The 21,709-nt window shown below is 52.7% G+C and overlaps 1 protein-coding gene across 1 annotated transcript in view; it reads right to left on the bottom strand.

Moving 5' to 3' along the window:
• FBXO31 (F-box protein 31) overlaps positions 1 to 21,709 on the bottom strand; it is a 34,745-nt gene that overhangs the window by 1,404 nt on the left and 11,632 nt on the right. The window contains exons 2-7 of the mRNA XM_006860117.1: positions 17,498 to 17,569; positions 7,077 to 7,153; positions 5,895 to 6,062; positions 5,378 to 5,452; positions 765 to 874; positions 60 to 213 (exon numbers count right to left, since the gene is read on the bottom strand). Of these exons, the coding sequence (XP_006860179.1) occupies positions 60 to 213; positions 765 to 874; positions 5,378 to 5,452; positions 5,895 to 6,062; positions 7,077 to 7,153; positions 17,498 to 17,569 (656 nt within the window). The remainder of the gene's footprint in view (positions 1 to 59; positions 214 to 764; positions 875 to 5,377; positions 5,453 to 5,894; positions 6,063 to 7,076; positions 7,154 to 17,497; positions 17,570 to 21,709) is intronic.

Genomic DNA, 21,709 nt, shown 5'->3' with positions numbered 1-21,709 from the left:
GGGATTCCCCTGAGCAGCAGGTGTGAGGCCCAGCCTGCTGGAAGGCCGCTTGCACTCACGGTGATCTTGGTGCCCTGGGCCCGCCTCCCGTGGAAGCTGAGCATGACAATCTCCAAGCCATGGCTGCCGTAGGTGCCGTTGAAGAGGCCGGGCTGGATGAGCTCCTCAGGACGGCTGGGGGGGAGGTAGATCCGGCGGTATGTCAGGCAGTTGCTGTAGGGGAGGGAGGGGTCAGCACAGAGCCAGGCAGAGCCCCAGGGACACGCGGCAGATGAACGGGACTGGTGTTCACTAGAACAGGGGGCAGACGTCCTTTCAGAAACATCCACGCCCACCATGTCCACCCACATTCATGGGGTGACCTCATGTGAAGTGTGTTTTCCCCTTCCCTCCCTACTGTCCTGCAGGCCCAGGACGGTCATGGGTTTGTCAGGGAGGCAAGAGAAGACCACATGACTGTAGAAATGTGAGGCTCAGAAGAGGGCTCCCACAAGGGTGGTCCGAGCTGGTCAGCAAGCTGACCTGTCAGAGACCACATCAAGGTCCTGGGGGCAGCTGTATGTACCCCTGCCCACCACAGGGAGAGGGTTGTGTCCTAGTGTCCATTCCGCCTGCAGCCACACCCTTGTCGTTGTTGTGAGCACCGAGGGGCGGGGCCCTGTCAGTAGCCCCTACTCACACACACACACACTCACTCACACTGGACGGTGTCGTCAGCACCAAGGGGCGGGACCATGTTAGTCCCCTCCCCCGCCCCCACTCACTCGTACTGGCTGGTGTAGATGAATTTCATGAGGATCAGCTCTTGCGTGTGCGCGTGGAAGATGTCCTCCAGTGTATGTCCCCACTCCTCCCGCAGCCACGTCCGGAACTCCTTTCAAAACAACAAGGGTCTCCCCGGATGATCCTGGTCACAGCGTCTGACCTCCCTGCCTGTCTAGAGGCCCACAAGGCCAGGGGCTTCGGAAGATACTGCCCCAGTGCCCACTGCATACCTCGGGGCTCACTAAGCCCCTGGGCTGTATTCCCTCAGTCCAAGGGGCTTCCCGCAGCTTCCCTGCTTCCCCAGTGGACACCGGACAGCAGGGGGCAGGGCCAGGACGATTTCACCGTCTGCGCCTGCTCAGTGAGCACATTCACAAAAGGCGAGTTTCTACTAGACAGCGCAGGCCCAGAGCTCCAGACGGCAGACAAGCCTGCGGGTCCTCAGTGCTGGACAGTGTGGCTCCAACAACCCAACAATCCCAAATTACCCACAGCTCCTCATTCCTAACCAACAGTATTGCTCATGGTGACCTGCAACTGACCTCCAACTAGCCGAGCACGCAAAAGCAATTTCCCACAAAGAGAAGAGGATAACGGAATTTAGCGTGGTTACAGGATCCAAGATAAATATATTTTCATTTTTTTAATTTTAGAAATTCCAGATTTTTATATAATAGCTACAAACTGGAAAATGAAATTTTCTAAAATTCTATCTGCAACAGTGTCAAAAATTGTAGAAGACTCTGTTGTTGTTAAGTGCCATTGAGTCGGTTCTGACTCATATGGAGCCTGTATAGGATTTCCAAGACACAGCTGATGGGTTTGAACTGCCAGCCTTGTGGTTTGAGTCCTGATCCTACAGCACCACATCAGTAGACTGCTAAAGGACTTTGGGAAAAGTTTAACAAAGTCTGTGCAAGACCTCAGTTATGAAAACCACAAAGTGCTAAGAAAAATGAAAGAAAACAGACATATCAAAGTCGGATGCACCAAGTTTATTAACAGAAGACAAGATTGCCAAGACAGTAAAAATTCTCTCCAAATCGATCTTAAGGTTCAAAGGCAGGTCAAGCCTAACACACTCAGCTTACTTCATGGTGTAAAGTGACAAGCTGACATACACATGGAAATGCTGAGGACCTAGAATACCAACCCAAGGCATCCTGAAACAGAAGAACCAAGCTGGCAAGACTCACTGTCTCTCGGTTACAACTCACTGTGAAGCTACAGAGCTCAAGACAGCAGGACAAGCCCAAGGACTGACCACAAGATCAAATGGACCCTCAGAGAGCCCAGAAACAGACCACACTTACTTGGTCAGCTGGTTTTCAACAAAGGTGTCAACGCAATCCAAAGGAAGTCTTTTCAATAAAAGGTGAACAATGGGATAACCATATATATTTAGAGAGAGAAAGAAAGGAACCATGATTGATTCCTCCCTCACGCCATACACAAAAAGCAACTCATTAAGGGCCACAGATCTGAACTTGAGAGCCACACGTAACAAAGCTACAAGTATTTCAGGGGAGGAGATCAACCCAGTTAGCCGTGTTTGTAACTTAGGAGATGGTGTTGTTAAGTCCCGTCGAGTCGGTTCTGACCCATAGCGACCCTGTACAGGGTTTCCGAGGGTGTAAATCTTTACGGGAGTAGAAAGCCTCATCTTTCTCCCACGGAGCGGCTAGTAGTTTTGAACCGCTGACCTTAAGGTTCGCAGCCCAATTCTAGCAACATTTTTAGGCCACAGGGAATAATGACACAAAGAAAGAAAACATCTGCCAAATTAGACAGCTCCAAATTAGGAGCAAAAGGAAGTGCACAGTAACGACATTTCAAAAGTGACCGTAATGAGCAAAGGTCTCAGTGATGCCATGAAGAGCCGCTGCGTCGGTTCACGTCAGTTCAGACTCACGGCGTGCCTGTGTAGGTTTCCGAGGAGCACTGGCGGGTTTGCACCGCCTGCCGCTTTTGCAGTTAGCTAGGACTCCCATGAGGAATCAAACTTGAACCCAACACCAACCAGATGACTGCATGTGATTTTAGCCTCATTTACTCTGCCCAGGAAAGGACAAGCAAAGTCATTCCAAATACCAACCAAACCAATTACTCAAAATAGGAGTCTCTGACACAAGGTTATTACAAATGATCTTACAAGACCAAAATAGTTACGTGCACAGAAGAAAGGGGTCTACGACAAATTACCGGGAATCCTGGTGTGATACTGTAGGTTAAGCACGGGACCACAGGGCCAGTTTGAACTGCAAGGTCAGTAGTTCTAACTCACCAGCCGCTCCTCAGAAACTCTGTAGACAGGCTTTCTATGAGTTGGAAACGACTCCACAGCACTTAACAACAACACATAAAAGGAGACCTGGTGCTGTAGGGTTAGCACTGAGCTGCTGCAAATCACAAGGTCGACGGTTCAAACCCACCAGCTGCTCCTCGGAAACCCTGTCCGGGGTCGCTATGGGTCAGAATTGACTCCACAGCACTTAACAACAAGAGCCAATCAAGAAGACCTGAGGCGCAGAGGTTACAGCACTTGGCTGGTAACCACAAGGTCAGCAGTTCGAACCCAGCAGCTGCTCTCGGGAGAAAGACGAGGCAGTCTGTATGCATGCAGACTTATCCTGAAGGACAGTTCCACTCGGTCCTTCAGGGACACTCCACACTGGAATCAATGTGACAGTGGTAGGTTTGGTTTTTGGTTTTGTAGGAAACACAACAAGGCCACAGTAAATGTGAGCTCGGTCCAGGGCTTGCTGATGGCCAGGTGGCTCACACCACTGATCTAGTGTTCAGGATGGCCCCAGGACAGGGGGCAAACATCTCCCCTAATTTAGAGCTCACCCCCCCTGTGATCAGACAACTGAGCCAATCCAAAGGCCAGCTGCTTAATCAGTAGGGTTCTTCCCCAGGAGAGAGCATCAGAGGCAGGACAGCGCAGTGGGGCTGGGGGCAGCTGCATGGGCCTGTGCCGGGGGAGAGAGGGTCCTGCCTGGAACTGAGAAGACGCTGGTCTGAGGTGGACTAGGAGACACAACTGCCAGTCTGCAGACCACACGAGGTCAGGAGTCTACTATGTGACTGGGTGCTGGACCATGACCCTGCCAGTTTGAACTTGGCATTCAAAGGTGCTGAAAACTTCAGGAAACAGTGTAAATTGCTACAATTTGGTGAACGTGACCTATACTTATGGATGTTGTTGTTGTTAAGTACCGTGGAATGGGTTCCGAATCATAGTGACCCTGCACAGGGTTTCCGAGGCTATAAATCTTTATGGGCGCAGAATGCCTCAGCTTTCTCCCGCGGAAACGCTGGTAGTTTCAAACTGCTGACCTTAAAGCTGGCAGCCCGACTCGTAACCACTACGCTACCAGAGCTTCTTATACTTATGGATGTCGTAGCTCAAAATACCAACTGAGAGTAAAGGAGTCTTCACATCAATTATCAATCCTGTCCCCTCTGTAAACAGGTTGATAGGGACAGACAACTTAGACATTAACTATCTAAAATGATGGGGCAATAAAGGCACGATGTGACTGGCTTACAAGTTTTCAAGAGGGAGTTTGATTTAAAAGTGTGTGGGGGAAGGTAGAATCCCCACTGAATAGTTTTCACCTTGTCTCGATGGGTTTGGTGAAAAGAGATGGGGTAAGATTCTCATGATTCAATAGTAATTGTTAGAATGATGACGCACGGAGAAGTTTGTAATCTTTGCAATGAAACGATGCTGTAAAACCAATGTTCTCCCATGTAAACTATCACTCAATTCAAAATAAAAACTTAAAAAAAAAAAACAAAAAAAACCACGCTCAAACCTCACCAACTCCCAGACACTGCAGTCTGGGTACAAGGGATCGGACTGGGATTGGCCAGCCTGCTCATGTAGTTTCACTTAAGCACCAACCCCAGCAGGGCTGGCTCGTGGAGGACAATCCAAGTGAAGGGTGAGGACCAAGGGAAGGAAGATCCCTGGAGCAAGACCATGCTGTGAGTCAAAGCCTTTCTGTAACCCTCTTCTTCAAAGTGCTCCCGACATTCAGTGCTTTCTGCTCATCCTGACTCTCCCTACCACTCTCAGGCTGACGAGAAACCTTCTGGAAACCGAGAAATGGGTCAAGAAATGCACAAACAAATAAACATCAGCTGCCTTGAGAAGCCAAGGTTTTAAAAGTTTCATTCCTGAATGATCTTTTAAAATGGAGATACAACCTGGATGTACAGAAAAGGAAAACTCAAGGGGTGAATGAAATTCCTCGTGCAGACAAATAGCGCGAAAACCCATGGGGGCATGGCTGAGTCCAGCGTGAGAGGGGGACAGAGGCTCCCAGGAAGGCCCAGGTCGCGGGGCCTCCAGAGCAGCCGCCCCAGCCAGTGCTTCTGACAGACACAAAGGCAGCCAAGGAGCGCTCACCCGAGGGTGGTGTGCACAGAACTGCAGTGAGCTGCTCTCGGGACACACACCTGTAAGGCCGCTGCTGGTACAGGTGCGTTTTCTGCTCAGACAGCATGGAGCTAGACTGTGTGAAATGTGGTGTGTACGCATCGTGGTTCCAACCCTTCATGTCTACACTCTGGGTCACATGGGGGGGGGGGGGCGGCGGCTCACCTCCTGCCTGCCGCCCGACATCCGGTGGTGATCTGTCTGGTTGCACTTGGTGGAAAACTCGTCTGTCTTCATGATCTTCGTGTTCACGGCCAAGGGGAAAGGAAAAAGCAGAATGAATTAGTCACAGCCTCGAGCCCCTCCTACCCGGTGGGTGTGGGCCAGCCAGGTACTCTGATGTACTCCGTGGATGGTGCCCCACCTAGAGCAGCGATAAGGGCTGACACTCACAGCGGGCGGCAGTATCTGCCCTTCCCCCCTCCCCAGGTATCCGAGGGCTGAGCAGACCTGCAAGCAGGAAGAGCAGGTGCGGTGTGGAGCTGGAACCTGGAAGACCAGACAGTTCTCCCTGGAAACCAGATGGCCTACCAGACCCCAGGAAGTGCCGTCCACACTGACTCCCGGCCACAGGGTACAGGTCATGCCGCAGGCAGAGGCTCTGGGTGCCCACCTGCATCCCAAGGTCCAGCTCCCGTCATCTGCACGGGCTCACCTGTGTCCCGGGGTCCAGCCCCCTCACCTGGATGTGGCCATGGTGTGGCCCCTTGTGGCCATACATGCACTGGACCGTGGCGGACTTTCTCTCCATCAGGTGGATTCTGAAGAGAGGTTTGAATCTCATTGGGTCATCCACGTGCGGGTCGTGGGGAGGCAGGTACATCCACCCAATAATGAACAGGCCGTCCACCTGCGGAGTTCACGGGCAGCGCTGAAGTATAGTGCTGTTAACTGACAGCCTGTCCAGCCGTACCACACAGGCTCCCGTGTGAGCATTACAACCCGTTAACTGGTGGTCAGTCCAGCTCCACCACGGGGTTAGGGCTGGAACAAGCTGCACTCCACCAGGAAGAGGCACAGACAAGGAGCCAGCGTGGGAGACCCCGAGGGCACTGAGCCAGGAGAGCAACCTGCCACACAGCCTGGGGTTGACTCCCCTGAAACCAACGGTTACAAGGCAAGCTGCCCGGACAGACTGATGGGAGCCTGTGGTTGTGTGGGAAACAGCCCCGTCATCCTACAGAGATAGACAGAGAGACTTGAGGCTACTGTACTAGCCTCTAGATTGCCAGGTATGTTTCATTTGACAGGTGATGGTGTACAGCTCACACATGGTGCTTGGCAAATGCTGGCGGATTCCCAGGGGGCTGCCCTTGTCTGAAGCCCTGGCCTAAGAGAAGTTAGTATCCGCTGCCCCCCAGACGAGCCTGGCCCCCACGCTGGCAAGCACAGCACTGTCTTAAGAGTAGCTTGGTGTTGTTCCTTCTGGAGCTCCATTGCCACTCATCACCCCGCTTTCTGAGGCTGGTTTTTTTTTTACTCTATTGCTCACCACCAATACGGAAAGCAGCATTCACTCACCTGCTATGGTGTTGCAGGTTTAATGCACTGGACTGCAAAAAGTCAGTCTGAACCATAAGGTTGGTGGTTCAAGCTCACCAGCTGTTCCTTGGAAACCCTACACAGAGTTGCTATGGGCTGGAACCGACTCAACAGCACCTAACAACATTGCTCACTGCCAGTTGAGAAAACAGCCGGCTGGCCTCCCCCAGGCCACTCCCTAAACCAGACTCCCCCAGAATATGCAAGTCCCAGAGGGAAGTGGGTCATTGTGAGTCTCTCCACCAAATCACAAGGAGGAGCACATGGAAAGAAGATGGAAGGGACTCTGTGCTGGGATACAACGAAGCCACCCAGCACTCACCACCACGTTCAGCAGCCCCCCGTAAGGCCCAATGTCCGGCTGCCAGAGCCCCAAGATGTGTCGGTACCGGTGGAGCACTGTGGGGAGACAGAACAGACATCAGGTTAGAGACGGCGTACGCAGGGAGAGTACACTGTGAAATGAGCCTTCTACACAAATGCGGACTTACCTACAGACCGCAAAAGTTCTAACAGTGAAAAAGATGACGCTACTTTTCAGACCTGCCTCTAGCGGGTCACCTCCAACCATGAGGAATCACACTTCATCAGACAGTGGAGGGGGTGCCTCATGAGGGAGTGGGTTTCCCGTCAGTGGGGGCATCCCAGCAAAACGGGAATGTTCTTGCGTGGGAGGAGAATACTGTAACTCAGGATATAGAAACCGCTCCCAAATTATTACAAATAGAGTGATAACAACTTAAATTCAAAGCCCTCCGCCCGAAATAATCTGACTAAATGATTCCAAAGTTCATCTGAGAGAATGAAGGGTGACGCCAGCAAATCACAGAATCCTGTGCAGAGACGAGGGTACCGAGACACACAACTGACAGCAGACACAACCAAAGGCAGGCAAAGCGGGAGGTGAGCTGGGAAAGACCAGGCAAGTGGCTCAGGGACCAGCACGGTGGCTTAGGACACAAGGCCATAGCGTTCCCTTACTCCAAAAGTGAATCTGGTATCTCTCCAGTCTAGGAGCAGAGGTCTCTAGGACCATCAACGGAGAAGAGTCGAGAGCGGGACCCTACCCAGAGAAGCAGCGAGGCCCGAGATGGAGGCAGAGACGATGATGTGGAGTGATGAAGCGGCTGGGGACTTTGGATCCAGAGAGAGAGAGGGACTTGTGTGCTGAAGACTGAGGGATGGGGGGAGGGTATAGGGGGCGGATTTGTAGGGTATATCCTTTGGTCGGTTGATGATGCATGGAGGGGATTGGAACCATGACAATGAAGCAATATACGGTGGAACGAATGTAAAACTAAAGTTCTCTCATGTAAAATATCATATAATTTACAATTGTTGTTGTTGTTGTTGAGTGCCGTCGAGTCGGTTCCGACCCATAGCGACCCTGTACAGGGTTTCTGAGGGTGTAAATCCTTACGGGAGTAGAAAGCCTCATCTTTCTCCCGCGGAGCAGCTGGTAGTTTCGAACCACTGACCTTAAGGTTCGCAGCCCGATTCGTAACCACTATAATTTACAATAAAACATTAAAAAAAAAAAAAGTGAATCTGGGGCTCAGGGCCCATTAAGAAGGGATAATGTTCCAGAAGACTTACTGTGGGAGAGAACCGCTGCACTAACATACACCTCTGACTGAAAAAAGCCGACTTCTAGTCCTTGGGTCACCGGATCCTCACTCTGGACACCTTCAGGGACACTGAGCAGCTGCTCTAACGGGGGCTTGGAGGCGGAGCGCACGCAGGTGTTTTGGGAGTTTTTCAGCTCCACAGGCTATGCTAAAGTGCAGCCTGGGCCAACAGACACACACAGATATTTCCCTGGCAGCTGAGCAGAAAACGGGAGCAGCTAAACTTTTGTCCCGTTTGGACCACACGATGCCTGGAGTCGGGTGCCTCATCCTTCTTACTCCTCAGGTGAAGCCTGAGATACAGTCATCCAGCGGGAGGCCGGCGCTGGACCCTCTCCCTGACCAGCACCGGCCTTCACTATGCTCCCCTGTCCAGCTGCCCAGCGTCAGGCGAGACACTGAAATGCCGGGTGCAGGCGGTGAGCTCTAACATGCGGTTTGTTTCTGGTGCCAAAACGTAAACGGATGATATTTAGGAAAGGAAAACACATATGTGAAGAAAATGCTTCCTTTTCATTAGACGCTCGAGGGTTTATAGAGCACATCCGTTTTCTGTTCAACAGTTTGCCCCCATCTGCAATCCCCACAAAATCAGAGACACACTCCTCCCTGGGATAACGGCCTTGCCCGCCTGCTGAGGTCGGTCCGTGGGCTGACGGCTGCTTGTGATAAGTCTGCACACTCTCTGGGGGTCACATAGCTCTGGCTACTCTTTGGCTGAAAGCTGAGCCATGGAGAAGAGTTCAGCTCCAAGCTAGATGTTCCTGTAAACATACTGACGTCTGAGCTGACTGGGGGACCCAGGCGGTTCTAGCCAGCAGGGCTGCAGGGCTGAGCCCCTACCTTCCTAGCTGAAACGGCTGCCCCAGGGACCACAGCTCTGATGAGGAGCAGAGTCTGGAACATGTGGGGACAGTCTCTGTTGGGAGAAATTCCCTGGGGCACAAGTGGTTCTCACTGTGGGCTACAATGAACAGGATGGGAGGACTCAGTCCACCCAGAGGCACCTTGGAAGGAAGCTTAGCAGTCTACTTCCTCAAATTCAGTCACAGAAAATGCCACAAGGCAGAGAGGACCTGTCCTTTCATCCAAAACAGAAAGTCGTCATCACCACCCCTGGGGTTTGCTGCCACGTGGCAGTTAGTAGCCCTAGGTAACCACAGCACGATCAGGAGGCTCCTCACAGAGACGCCTGAAAAGGCGGCCGGATCTCTGCCCTTCACTGCACCCAGAGACAGCTGCTGGGGCTACCTGCTCCCTCCACCTCGCACCTTCTGCACACTTTTCATCCTAGTGACCACCTTTCCCGCCCTGCTCACCGCCTCATGTGGCAAGAGGTTGTGCAGAGGCCTCCCGCCACGCCCTCCAGCTTCTGGGTCCGGGCTGACAGAGACTGGGTGACTTACAAGCAGGTAGGGGTGCTGCCAGAATCCTAGGTCTGAACACCCCAATATCCAGCCCTGCACCTACACTGTCCAACGGGTGTTGTTGTCTTACCAGGAACAAAGGCATCAAATACCTCACAGGAAAGCCCATCTACCTGTCCCACCCAAGATGTCAGGAAAATAGAAAAAGACACGCCCCAAAGTGGCTGACCTGAGATCAGAGGACTATGCGTCTGGACACAGGGCTAGTTGCTGCCAATTCGGTGTCAGTCCACTTGGGCCCTCTGATCCATCAACTCGTGGCCGGAGGGGGGTGACCAGCAGCGACACACCTGGTGCCACCAGTTCAGGAGGGGCTCACATGGAGAGTTCCCGCCCAAAAACTCATCTAAAAGGGGCCTCCACTGAGAGAGGACTTCCCTAAGCACCCAGAAGGCATCTGAACACTGGACATGCACAGAGATATCGTGATTTCAGATCTGGGCCTCCGGAGCTGGCCTTCTTTTGTGTGCAGAGCGGGCACCATTCGAATACGCCAGTGAGAGAGGCAGCACCGTTCACTGTCTCCACGTCCTCTGGGCTTACCCAAGGTCTAGACCTACAGCGCATACTGGGTTCTCAAAGCCACTCAAAGCTGACCAGTGTGTCCAGCAGCCTCACATGCATGTGACAGTTGGGCAATGAGTAAAGGAAGACCATGAAAGAGTAAAGAGTCAGTGCATTTGAGTTAGGATGTTGGAAGAAGTGCAGCCATAATGCTCCTTAGAAGTCAAATTGTTGAGACTTCATCTCTTATACTTTGGACATGTTATCAAAATGGCAGAAAGGCTCCGTCCCTGGAGGACATCGTGTTTGATAGAAAGAAAAAGGAGACCCCCAATGAGACCGACCGGCATAGTGACGGCAGCAGCTGCACTCTCAAACGTGCCACTGGTGAGGTTGACACAGGACCGGGCAGTGTGTCCTTCTGCTGGCCATTAAGGTGGCTATGAGTCGAACCCAGTACAACAGCACCTAACAACGACATTACAGGGGCAGTGAGGCTCCCAGGAAAATAACTCAGTAAGGAAGTCATCCACTATGATCTACTAGGGGGACAAGCACAACTCAGAAAGGTCTAGACACCCCGAGTCTTGTAGTACAATAGCCCAGCAAAGATTGCGCTCCATTGAAAAACCAACTGAACAGAAACACAAGAGAAAGAATAGACAAGAAGTTGGTTCTTTGAAGTGACCAATGAAAATGACAAACCATGGGCAAATCTAACAAAATAAAACAAGACGCAAATAAGAAGAATAAGAAACTATATGGGAGAGTCCCCACTGAAGAGTTATCATCTTGTCTAGATGGGTCTGGTGAAAGGAGATGGGGATAAAATTCGTAAGATTCAATAGTGAATAACTGTTATCATGACTAATCGCGACTGTCACAATTGTAAAGGTAGAAGTTTTGTAACAAAAACAAGGGGAGTGATTAATCTTACAGTCCAGAAACAGAGGACCCTAGGACCATCAAGAGAGGAACACACAAATAGAATGTGGGACCTTATCCAGAGAAGCAGCAGCACCAGAGATGGAGGTAGAGATGGGGGCATGGAAGACTCTAGATTCATCAACTAAGAAGAGAAGGACTAAGAACTGGTGGCCAGGAGCAGACTTGCAGAATGTGCCCTTTGGAGATGTAATTTATTATATATGCCTGAGTGGGGTTTTTTTTATGTGTTTTTTAAAAAGCTAAATGGATAAAGAGAAATACTTTTAACTGATGGTACATGGAGGGGATTATAATCAATGTAATGAAACAAGTTATATGAATGGTTGAATGTGAAACTGATGATGTGCCCTGTACACTTTCACTTAATCCACAATAAAAACCTTAAATTAAAAAAAAAGAAATGGAAAAACGAATCATTAACTTCACATGGAAAGGAAAAAGACCCCGGATTAGCAAACCATTATTTAAAAAGGAGGAGGCCTCATCACCTACTACACAGCCACAGTGGTTTGAACAGCCTGGTCCTGGGACAACAACCGACACATAGATCAGCAGAACAGAACCGAGAACCCCATAGTGAATGCGGCCACACTACATTAAATGAGGAAGACATAGTCTCTTCCACAATTGGTACTGGCCAAACTGGAAATCCATTTGCAGAAAAATGAAATAATCCAAATCTCACACCGTCTACAAACATGAATGTAGTGGTCTGCCCTGTAAACCTCTTAATTCACAATTAAAGATTGAAAAAACAAAAACAAAACCAACCTCTATATGACAGCACACGCAGCCAACAATGACAGCAGAGATGAGGGAAGCAGCAGAAGGCATTTCAAGGGGCAAAACAGTCTGTGTAGAAACGGACAAAGGTACAGTGAAATAGTATTCAGACAAAGAGAAGCGAGCAGTAGAGGTGGAAGAAGAGGGAGGCCAAGAGGAAGTCACCCAGGAACCAAGGAACAGAAGTGGACAAAAGACCAGGATCTTCCCCCAGAACCTGGGGAGAGAGACAACATCTGAGCCCTGCTCCCTGTGCCCACAGAAAGGAAGAGAAACCCACCACCACCTCCCCATGCCCACAAAGAGAGAGACATCTCCGCCCCCCAACCCAGGGCCCACACGCAGAACCCAGACTTCTCACCTCCTGAACTTGGAAAAATAAATTTTTATTTTTTGAAAGTCAAAAAAACAAGTCTAGACACTAAGAAGTGTGGTGGGAATGAGAGAATTGTGGAACCCTCAGAGGCTACTGAGAGCTCCTTACTAAAGCCCACCAGAGCTGGGCAGACTCGCAGTACTAAGACCTTCCCCAGACTCCAGGGAGCCTGAACTCACAGGCTCACTCTGGGCAGGCAGCTGTCCACAAGAGTCCTGGAGCCTGGCCGCCAATCTGATTCCTATCAGCACGAGATAAGAGACAATAGTTCTGGGTCATCTCTGCAGCCCACAAGGGCCTACGAACCAGCGTTCCAGAGGCAAGGTCTTTGAAGGTCTGGGGGAGAGCAGTCAGCGTCATCTTGGCCAGCCCTTCCTCCAGACCTCACTGTGGTCCCGACCAACAAGATGGCTTGTTAGTAGACCGCCCCAGGTCCAGTCTCCTCTGGGTTCAGCCCAGCTGGGACCATGGGAAATGCGAACAGTCCCCTGAACCTTCCACGGGGGTCGGTTTTCTGTGTATGTGTGTCACTCACTTACACATCAGCCAGCCGGGGACTCAGGCCCAAAGAGAGACCCCGTAGGAGCAAGCAGCAGGGGTGGAGGGGCTTCAAAAAACATAAATTTGCTTTCAAGAGCACACCAAGATTTTTAATGTTTATTTCTTGTGAAATCCACTGTCTCCATCACACCTGAAGGAAAAAGTGAAGCTGGCATTACGTATACAGAGCTGGGCTTGGTCAGCTGTTCTAACAGTGCCCATCAAAGGCAGGCGAACCATATAACCAAATCCACTGCACGGGCTGGGGCTCATTCCGTTGGGTGGCCCTGAGGGACAGGACAGAGCTGCCCCAGAGGCTTTCCAAGGCCGCATGTCTCAGGAAGCAGATCACCAGATCTTTCTCCAGTGGTACGGTACAGCACCAGAGCTCCTTCATGAAAGGCCGAAGCAGGGCTAATCCTCCAGTGTGCTAACCCTCCAGTGTGAACCCTCCAGTGTGCCAACCCTCCAGTATGCGAACCCTCCACAGTGTGAACCCTCCAGTATGCCGACCCTCCAGTGTACCGACTCCTCCAGTGTGCCGACCCCTCCAGTGTTCTATATACGCTGGTCTACGGTGGGCACACGCAGGCAAGGTTTACAATCACACAGTGCAGAGATGCAAGTGACATGGAAGAAGTGGTCTGGGGACAAGAAGCCGTGCTCTGTCCCTCCTCCTGGCCTCAGCAGGCTCCCCGTAAGTGTCAACTGAGTAAGTGACCGAGGCTGAAGTGTCCATACACAGAGCAACCCTGACTGGGCGTACCTCAGACCCCCATACCCGTACAGTCCTGGGCCCTCCGCTCAGATGGGAAAGCGGGACGCCAGCCTGCACCAGGCTCCAAGTGACCTGACGTGTGAGCAGCGCTCATGCAGCCAGCGTGTGCTGTACTGTGCCGCGTGTGCCAAGCCAGGCGGAGGGTTCGTACAGCAGGTGTACACGTCTCTGTACTCCACGTGCTCGTCATCGAGGCGCAGCTTCATGAACCATCCCGACTTCACGCAAGGGTTTATACCTGGACAGACAGCAGAGGGAGGGCTGACACGACTCCAGTTCTCCAGGCTGCATGTTTGTCTCGTCCCTGCACCCACAGCACACATGCCACAGCCTGGCTGACCAGCTGCGGAGAGCTTTGTGAAATGTTTCCCGTCCAGCATCGGTCTCCAACCCTGAAGCTCAGGGCACAGGGCACATTCTGCACAGCACCCTCGCACCTCCCTCGCCATTGTGGTTTGGACCCTGGGATAACCGTCCAGGTGATTCTGTGCCCGAGACACGCACGGAACCCTGGGAGCCCAGACTTCCTCTGCCTGGGTTTTACTGCCTTTATTTGGCTTCTGATTAAAGATGTTTTCCAGCTTCAAGACTCCACGCTGCCCTCCCGGATTCTGTTCCCAGGTTGCTTCTCTGCCCCCATCTGCTCCAGAAACTGCTGAGAGTGGGGCAGGGGCACAGGGGACCCAAACTCCTCCACCAAGACGACCAAAACCTAAACTCACTCTGATGGTGCAGGCAAGAGGAGACAGGCTATGTTAGCCATTCTCCGACTCAGCAGACACTCTGAAGGGTCCAGAGGGAGGAGGCTGCACAGCTGCTCTCTGCCCACGGTCGTCCCACTCACATCCCTGTCCCTCTCCCATACCTGCCCATTACACTCTCACCTGTACCCAGGTGTCCTCTCCCACTCGCTCTGCAGCAGCCAAGGACTACTGGGAACAGGTATTCCTCACTCTTGCTCCCCGCTGGGGCCACACCCCCTCAACGTGGTCACGTGCTCCAACATCTAATGTCCATGTCTAAACTAGTTCCAGGTGGGATGAGCTGGTCTCTCTGGAGAAGGAGGATTGTTCTCCACGGCTAAGCTTCCGAAAGACAATCACCAGGCCTTTCTGCCAAGCGCCCCTGGAAGGACTTGAACCTACAACCTTTTGGTTAGCAGCCAAGAGCTTTTGCCTCTGGCACCAGCCTTTAACCCTCGGTGGGAAGGTTGCTGAGATGCCACTCCGCACAGATGTAAGTCAAACAAGCTGAGCAAGCTGAGAGGCAGTTACAGGATGGAAGCGTGTTGTCTGATGCTCCCAGGGACCAGCTGCCCCTGCAGAAACAGGAGCCCACCCACCTGAACAAGAAGCATGAGAGGGTGGAGAGGGACCAGTGCTGGCGCCCAGGAGACAGGCTTGCAGAATGTGCCCTCAGGTTGTTTAAATGGTTATATATTCCTGAGTATTTTTGTGTACATCCTCCCCACCCCACCCCAAAATAAAACACAGGGACTGGGAGCCAATACTGTTGGCTTAGGATACACCCAGAAAACATAGTCCACCACAGAGATCACAGGACACCCCGGTGCTGTAACCCAGCAGTATGAAGGGCACAGACGTCCGTGGGACTCCCTGACACATGCTACAGACCCATGGAGGAGGCGGGCTGTCCCCATGAGAATGCAGACGAGGACAGAGAAAAGGAGAACAGATAGCCCTCTGAACATGCACAGAAGAGAGGCCTGAACGTAGGCCAGGTTCCAGGCCGGGCGTGGACAGATGATGAACTCTGGGCACATGGGAAAGAACTGGTGGTGGGCCCAAGGAAGCCTGGAGACAGGCTAGAGGCCCCCCAGGAATTCACACCCCAGTGAGACTCTTCCTTAGTATCAGCCCCAAATTCTAGCCCAGAAACACCAGCCTACCCAACAACACTCACCCCAATGATCTGGGGGTCGGTCAGGTGGAGAGGTGTCCCTCTGGTAAGAAAGACTACAGGATTCCCCTGGGACTCTGAATGACCAGGCAGGGGAACTACAGCCCCCAGGCCTGGAAAGAAGATTCCAAAGCTCCTACAGTCCCCACAGCTGGTCCTCAGCACACCACCGCGCCCACCCACAGCCCAGCCCTGGGCCAGCAGATGAGGCCTCTCCATTCCCCAGTGGCGTGCAGCAGAGACCTTGGGAGAAAGTCTAAAGAAACAGAAAACCAAAGTCTGCCAAGTCGGTTTCAAAACGAGCCCGAGGGTCCTGTTCAGTAAGGCCTCGGGTCCACTGTCGGCCAAAGAGCCCCAGGCTCACCCAGGCAACCTGGCAACTTCCCGTCAGCCCCCTTCTCAGAAGTTCCTAGGACAACATCAGTGTGTGACAGGCAGTTTCCGCATCTGGTTAAGCACTGGACCTCAAGATCAGCAGTTCAAATCCCCCAGCAGTTCCAAAGGAGAGAGAGAGGCTATCTGTTCCCATCAAGATTTATAGCCTTGGAAACCCTGTCCTAGGTCACTGGGGGTCAGAAATGACTTGATGGCAGGAGATTTGATCTTCTTTGTCAAAAGGAGAGAGAAATGTGAACATTCCTAAAGACAGGTCAACTGACCTGGAGAAGTAGACAGTGAATACCTACCACTACCCACTGCTCTGGTAGCGTATTGGTTACGAATCGGGCTGCGAACCTTAAGGTCAGTGGTTCGAAACTACCAGCCGCTCCGTGGGAGAAAGATGAGGCTTTCTACTCCCATAAGGATTTACACCCTCGGAAACCCTGTACAGGGTTGCTATGGGTCGACTCCGACTCGAAGGCACTTAACAACAACAACCCACTGCTCTGAAAGGGCTCCTATCAGAAGGTTCATGGCAGAGTAGAAAAATAAACGCAAATTCAGAAGAAAGCCCAAGCTTACTGGTCAGACAGAGACTGCTGGAACCCCAAGGCTGCGGCTCTAAGTCACACTTCAGGTCTAGAGCTGAACCTCACAGCTCAGCTTTCAGTCAAACAACACACAGACTCCTAAGGACTCCTGGTGTGGCGCTGTAGGATCAGTGAACCACAAGGTCGGCAGTTCAAACCTACCAGCTGCTCCTTGGAAGCCCTCTACAGGGTCACTGCAACTTGGCATCGACTCGATGGCACTTCACTACACCACCAGGGAGCTGTACATTCCTTAACATCAGCCACATGAGGTCAGAAGGGGAGCATCTGCCCAGGAGTACAGCTCAGAGGGCAGGAAAGGAGAGGGACTGGACCCAGGAAGTCCAGGGAGGAAGTGGGAAGACCGCTGCTTCACTGTGGGGGCTGCCATTGAAGACATGACACACAGTCTGTGTGAACTGCTGAAGAGAAAACTGATGTGCGCTGTAGAGCTTCCCCCAGTTCACACAGGAAGTTCAAGGCCGTCTGGGGAGGCCGCACAGACTTTCAATGTCGCTGATGCACTGGGGAGCAAAGGAATCATAAAAACAGGAGTGGGGGGGGCGGGGGGCCTCTGCACACCAACGTTGTGAAGCAGCTGTGTGTGTCTCTGACACAGCCCACCATCGCAAGGCAGCAGGTCCCCAGCACCCACGAGGGATGGAAGTGAGGCGCTGGGGCAGGCAGCATGCTGGGAAGAGAGCGCCCCGTTGCCAGCACTGGGGCTCCCAGATCTGCCTAAGTCAGTGACAGCTTAGGGGCCGTGTCTGAGGAGGTGGGACTGTGGTCAGACCCCTTCATGGCCGGCGCGTCACTGACAGCAGCTCCACATCGCTGAAGGACAGAGGAAGGACAGAGGGCAACTCACGCTTGGCATAGACATCTCGGCAGGACACACCCGGGATCTCCAGCTTCCACAGGGTTTCACAGACGCCATACTCTGTGGAGACAAACGTTTGCCAAGAGTCAAAATCAAGAGATGACAGGGCAGCAGAGACCAGCAAACACACAGACACAGACAACAAGCCCACGCCCGCCTCGGCCTCATCTACTACTGGCTGTGGTCTCTTTCCCTCAGGAGGGTTTGTGGGACTTGTCCCCATTCTGCCAACACACTCACTCAGTGAAGATGCTGGTCAATGTCACACTCAGTGAAATCACAACCCCTGTAGTCAATGAGCTGTGGAAGTCCAACAGCACCAAAATCAGACCATCCCATCTGTGAGGGAGAGAATCTGAGATGCCTGGAAAGGTGTCGTGTTCCCGGGGAAGGTGGTTCTATTGGGTGGCTGGGCTCCAGGCAGCCCACCAAGACCTGTCTCCCTGCAGGGCAGCGCCCAACCTAACCGCTCACATCCTGCACAGGGGAGGCAGGGACGGTCTGCCCTGGACCCTTCCCACCTCCTCTGCCCCTAATATCACCCAACCTGGCTTCCCTTTCAAAGTCACCTCCCAACCCCCGCCACCCACTTCCCAGTCAGAACTGTGGGCCCTTTAGTTCAGGCCTCGGCCACACTTCAAAAGAACTAAACGAATTCACCAAGGCAGACTTGCACATTAGCCAATAGCTGACAACGTTAACACCTGCCATATCCAAGGGCGAGCATGGTGCCAGGGACGCTCTGCCATCCCCCGCTGCAACCCCACAGGGTGCCGAGGTGGACTAAGCCTTCCGATGGGGGGCCCAGAATGGAAGCCAGGTGAGCTGGGCGCCGAGGGCCATGGTGGGGCTCCTGGGGGCTTCACCATAGTCACCCAGAGAGCCACCTCAGTAACCCCGCCCCTGGTTCCAGGAGATGGAGTCGCCTCATGAGATTGGGGATCCAAAAAACACGCTTTTCAGTCTGAACATAAACGAATTCCAATACGCAAGACCAACACGAGTGGTACACACTCTAAACAAAGCTACATTTTAAAATTGAACTTGGTGCCACATTCTGACAGGGAAGGTGATCAACCCTCCTGTCGTTAGAGACCCAGGTGCTCTGGGCAGGTTTAAAACCAGAAAGGCCAAGCGTTGAAGTTAGAGGGAGGAGAAGTGGAGTGAGACACCAGCATCATGCCCCCGGCCCTACCAATGAGTGAAAAGGACCTCAACAGGAGGAAGATGTTCCAGAGCCTTCTCCAAGAGCAGGCCAGGCAGGCTACCTACGGCCTCGCAGCCTGTCGCTGGCTCCTCAGTCCATGGGACCCACGAGTGCCAGGTGGCATCAGGCTGACCTTGGAGGGACAAGAAGGAATGGAGAAGAATGTCCTGAGTGAAATCAGGTTTCACCAGAATAACCTCCAAGGAGGGCTACAGAATGACCTCAGGAGCTGGGTCACTTTTTATACTCTGAGGTAATTTTCTGCAGCAACCCCACACTCACTGCCATCAGGTGGTTCTGACTGGGAGTGACCCTGCAGGACAGAGGTGGACGGCGCCAGAGGGTTTCTGAGGCTGACACCTTTACAAACAACTGCTACTGCTTTCTCCCTCGGAGCCTCGAGGCTCACACACGTTAACCTGGGGGGCCGCGTAAATTCGTCTGATCCAGAAGAGAAGGACGTCCGGGGCTGGGAATGAGGGGCAGGCGGCATAAATTCACTTCTTTTAACAAATCAGCAGTTTCCCTGGGCCCTAATTCCCAGCCCATACAGCCCCCTCCATCTCTGTGCACAGCTCAGTGGCTTGTACTTTCAGTTATAAAACCATCAGTTTCAGAACGGTTCCCAGAAACATTCCAGCTGTGGAGCCAATCTTGTCACAGCTACCCCATGTGACTGAGTCCCCCTGCCCTACAGGACCGAGCCGCTCATCATTCTTCTGCGCAGCAGCTGGTGGGTTCAAACCTGCGCCCTACCACCAAGCCACCAGGAACTACAATCAAGGGGTCTTTGATGAAAAGGTCGGCGCCATTCAGCTGACAGCTTCAAGGAAACAAGATACTAAGTCTCTGTCGATGGGAGTTCCAACAGCACCAACCGGAGCGCTGCAGGAAGGAGCGAGCAGCCACCCTACTGCAAACATTCAGTCTGGATACAATAAGCATGCTCATGCTTATCTCTCAGTGAAGAAATCTGAGAACATCACTTGAAAGTCGCCCTTACGATGTACAATTCAGACTGAGGATGAAAGAGTAGTCACCAGCCAACACTGACAGATGGCGACAGGGCATTAGGAGAGCTGGCCTCTTGTCCACCCAGCCCTGTGTCCAAGCAGCAGTGTCCCTGTGACACGGGCCCTGGGCTCGTCCCTGAGCATTGGCCCTGAGCCACCGGTGACCTCACATTCTGAGAGTCTGCCTGCCACCCCGCAGCCACCCCGCCCCTGTTCTATTAAAATTTCAGTGCAGAGATATCGGTACAAAACATCCTGTTCTTCCAACTGATTGCTGGAGGCCAGTTGCTTCCTCACTGCAGGCAGCCAGGAGGGGCAGGGGTTGGGGCTGGAATCGCCCATCTGGGGGCCCCTCAGGCAGTTCACATCCTACCTCGCTCACTCCTGGTCTGGGCCCCGCCACCCTGGCCTGCGCTGCAGAGTCCTGGGGAGTGTGTTTGACAATGAGAAAGGTGCGTTTATTTCTTCAGAAAACAGGAGGGGGGTGCAGAGCGTTTCCACCTGTCCTGCACCGTTTTCCCGTCTCACATGCGGCCGTGTGCCGCTTACAGTGACACACCAGGGCTGGTCCGCTACCATTCACTAAGTCCTGCTGTAGGTGGCACTGTGGCTCAGTCGGGTGGGGTCAGCACCTGCAGCCCCTCTGCTAATGGCCTGCCTACTGTCGCTGTTAGGGCTGCCCTCCCTGAACCATGTGTCCTGTTTTTCAGCCTGCTAGAGCAGTGTTGCAGCTGGTCTGTTCGTCCTGAAAGACGGCCCCTGCTCGCTATCCCAGCAGAGTCTGAATGCCACCTGACAAGGCAGCTCCTCCACACAGCACAGAGCCAGCCACAGCGTCGCCCGACGTGACAGAGGAGACCTGCAAATGCAACAGCTAGCTCCGGTGAGTCAAACCCACCAGGCCCTCCGTGGCAGGAAGATGAGGCTCTCCGCTCACAAACCCTGTGGAGCAATTCTGGGGTCACTGTGAGTCAGGACCCACGCAGCGGCAGGGGGCAAGTGCTCATTTCGAGAGCTTGGCAAGGCATCTAGATGGCTCTGGAGGCAGTTGCCTCTCCTGGGATTGCTGAGGGCTGACGGCAGGGTTTAGGAGGTCTGTGTCCACAGCGTACTCTGGCATGACAGAAAGAATGCATTCATTCCCTCCCACCTATCGGGCACGTTTAGTGGGATATGCTGTGCTCATCCCTGAGAATCATCGCTTGCACTTCTCTATAACTACAAGGGACGGAGCCTGAAGGTCCATCCAGTCATGTCTGCTGTTGTTGTTGTTGTTAAGTGCTGTTGAGTCGGTTCCGACCCATAGCGACCCTGAACAGGGTTTCCGAGGCTGTAAATCTTTACGGGAGCAAAAAGCCTCATCTTTCTCCAAAGGAACGGCTGGTAGTTTCAAACCACTGACCTTGCGGTTTGCAGCCCAATTCATATCCACTACACTACCAGGGCTCCTTATGGGGTCACCTCAATCTCTGTGGGCAGGGAGTTTGTAAGACCAGATAAGGCCACTATAAAAATGTCACCACCAAGCAGAAGACAAACAAAATGACGATGCAGTAGTACTGAATAGAGCATTACAGGAAGGCTACAGAATGACCTCAGGAGCTGGGTCACTTTTTACACTCTGAGGTGATTTTCTGCAGCAACCCCTAACTCACTGCCTTTCTGCAGCGACCCCTAACTAACGTCCTTCTGACTGGGAGCAACCCTGAAGAACAGAGACCTACGGCAGTCCTCAGGGGGTTCCACCTACTGAGCCCAAGGCCACATGAACTCATTGGGGTAGCCCAATGTCATCTGAGCCACACGTCCCTGCGAGACACTTCGCTGTGTGTGTCATGTGATGGGAAAAATCTTTTAAAAAAAAACAAACATGGCTAAGAACAACGGTACATCTCCTTCCTGTTCCACAAACCTTCCACTCTATCAACAGGGAGGTTGTTGTTGTTGTTAAGTGCCGTCGAGTCGGTTCCGACCCATAGC

The sequence above is a fragment of the Chrysochloris asiatica genome, unplaced genomic scaffold (assembly GCF_000296735.1).
Source record: "Chrysochloris asiatica unplaced genomic scaffold, ChrAsi1.0 scaffold00037, whole genome shotgun sequence".
Lineage (NCBI taxonomy): Eukaryota > Metazoa > Chordata > Mammalia > Afrosoricida > Chrysochloridae > Chrysochloris > Chrysochloris asiatica.
This window is presented reverse-complemented; position numbering and strand designations above follow the sequence as displayed.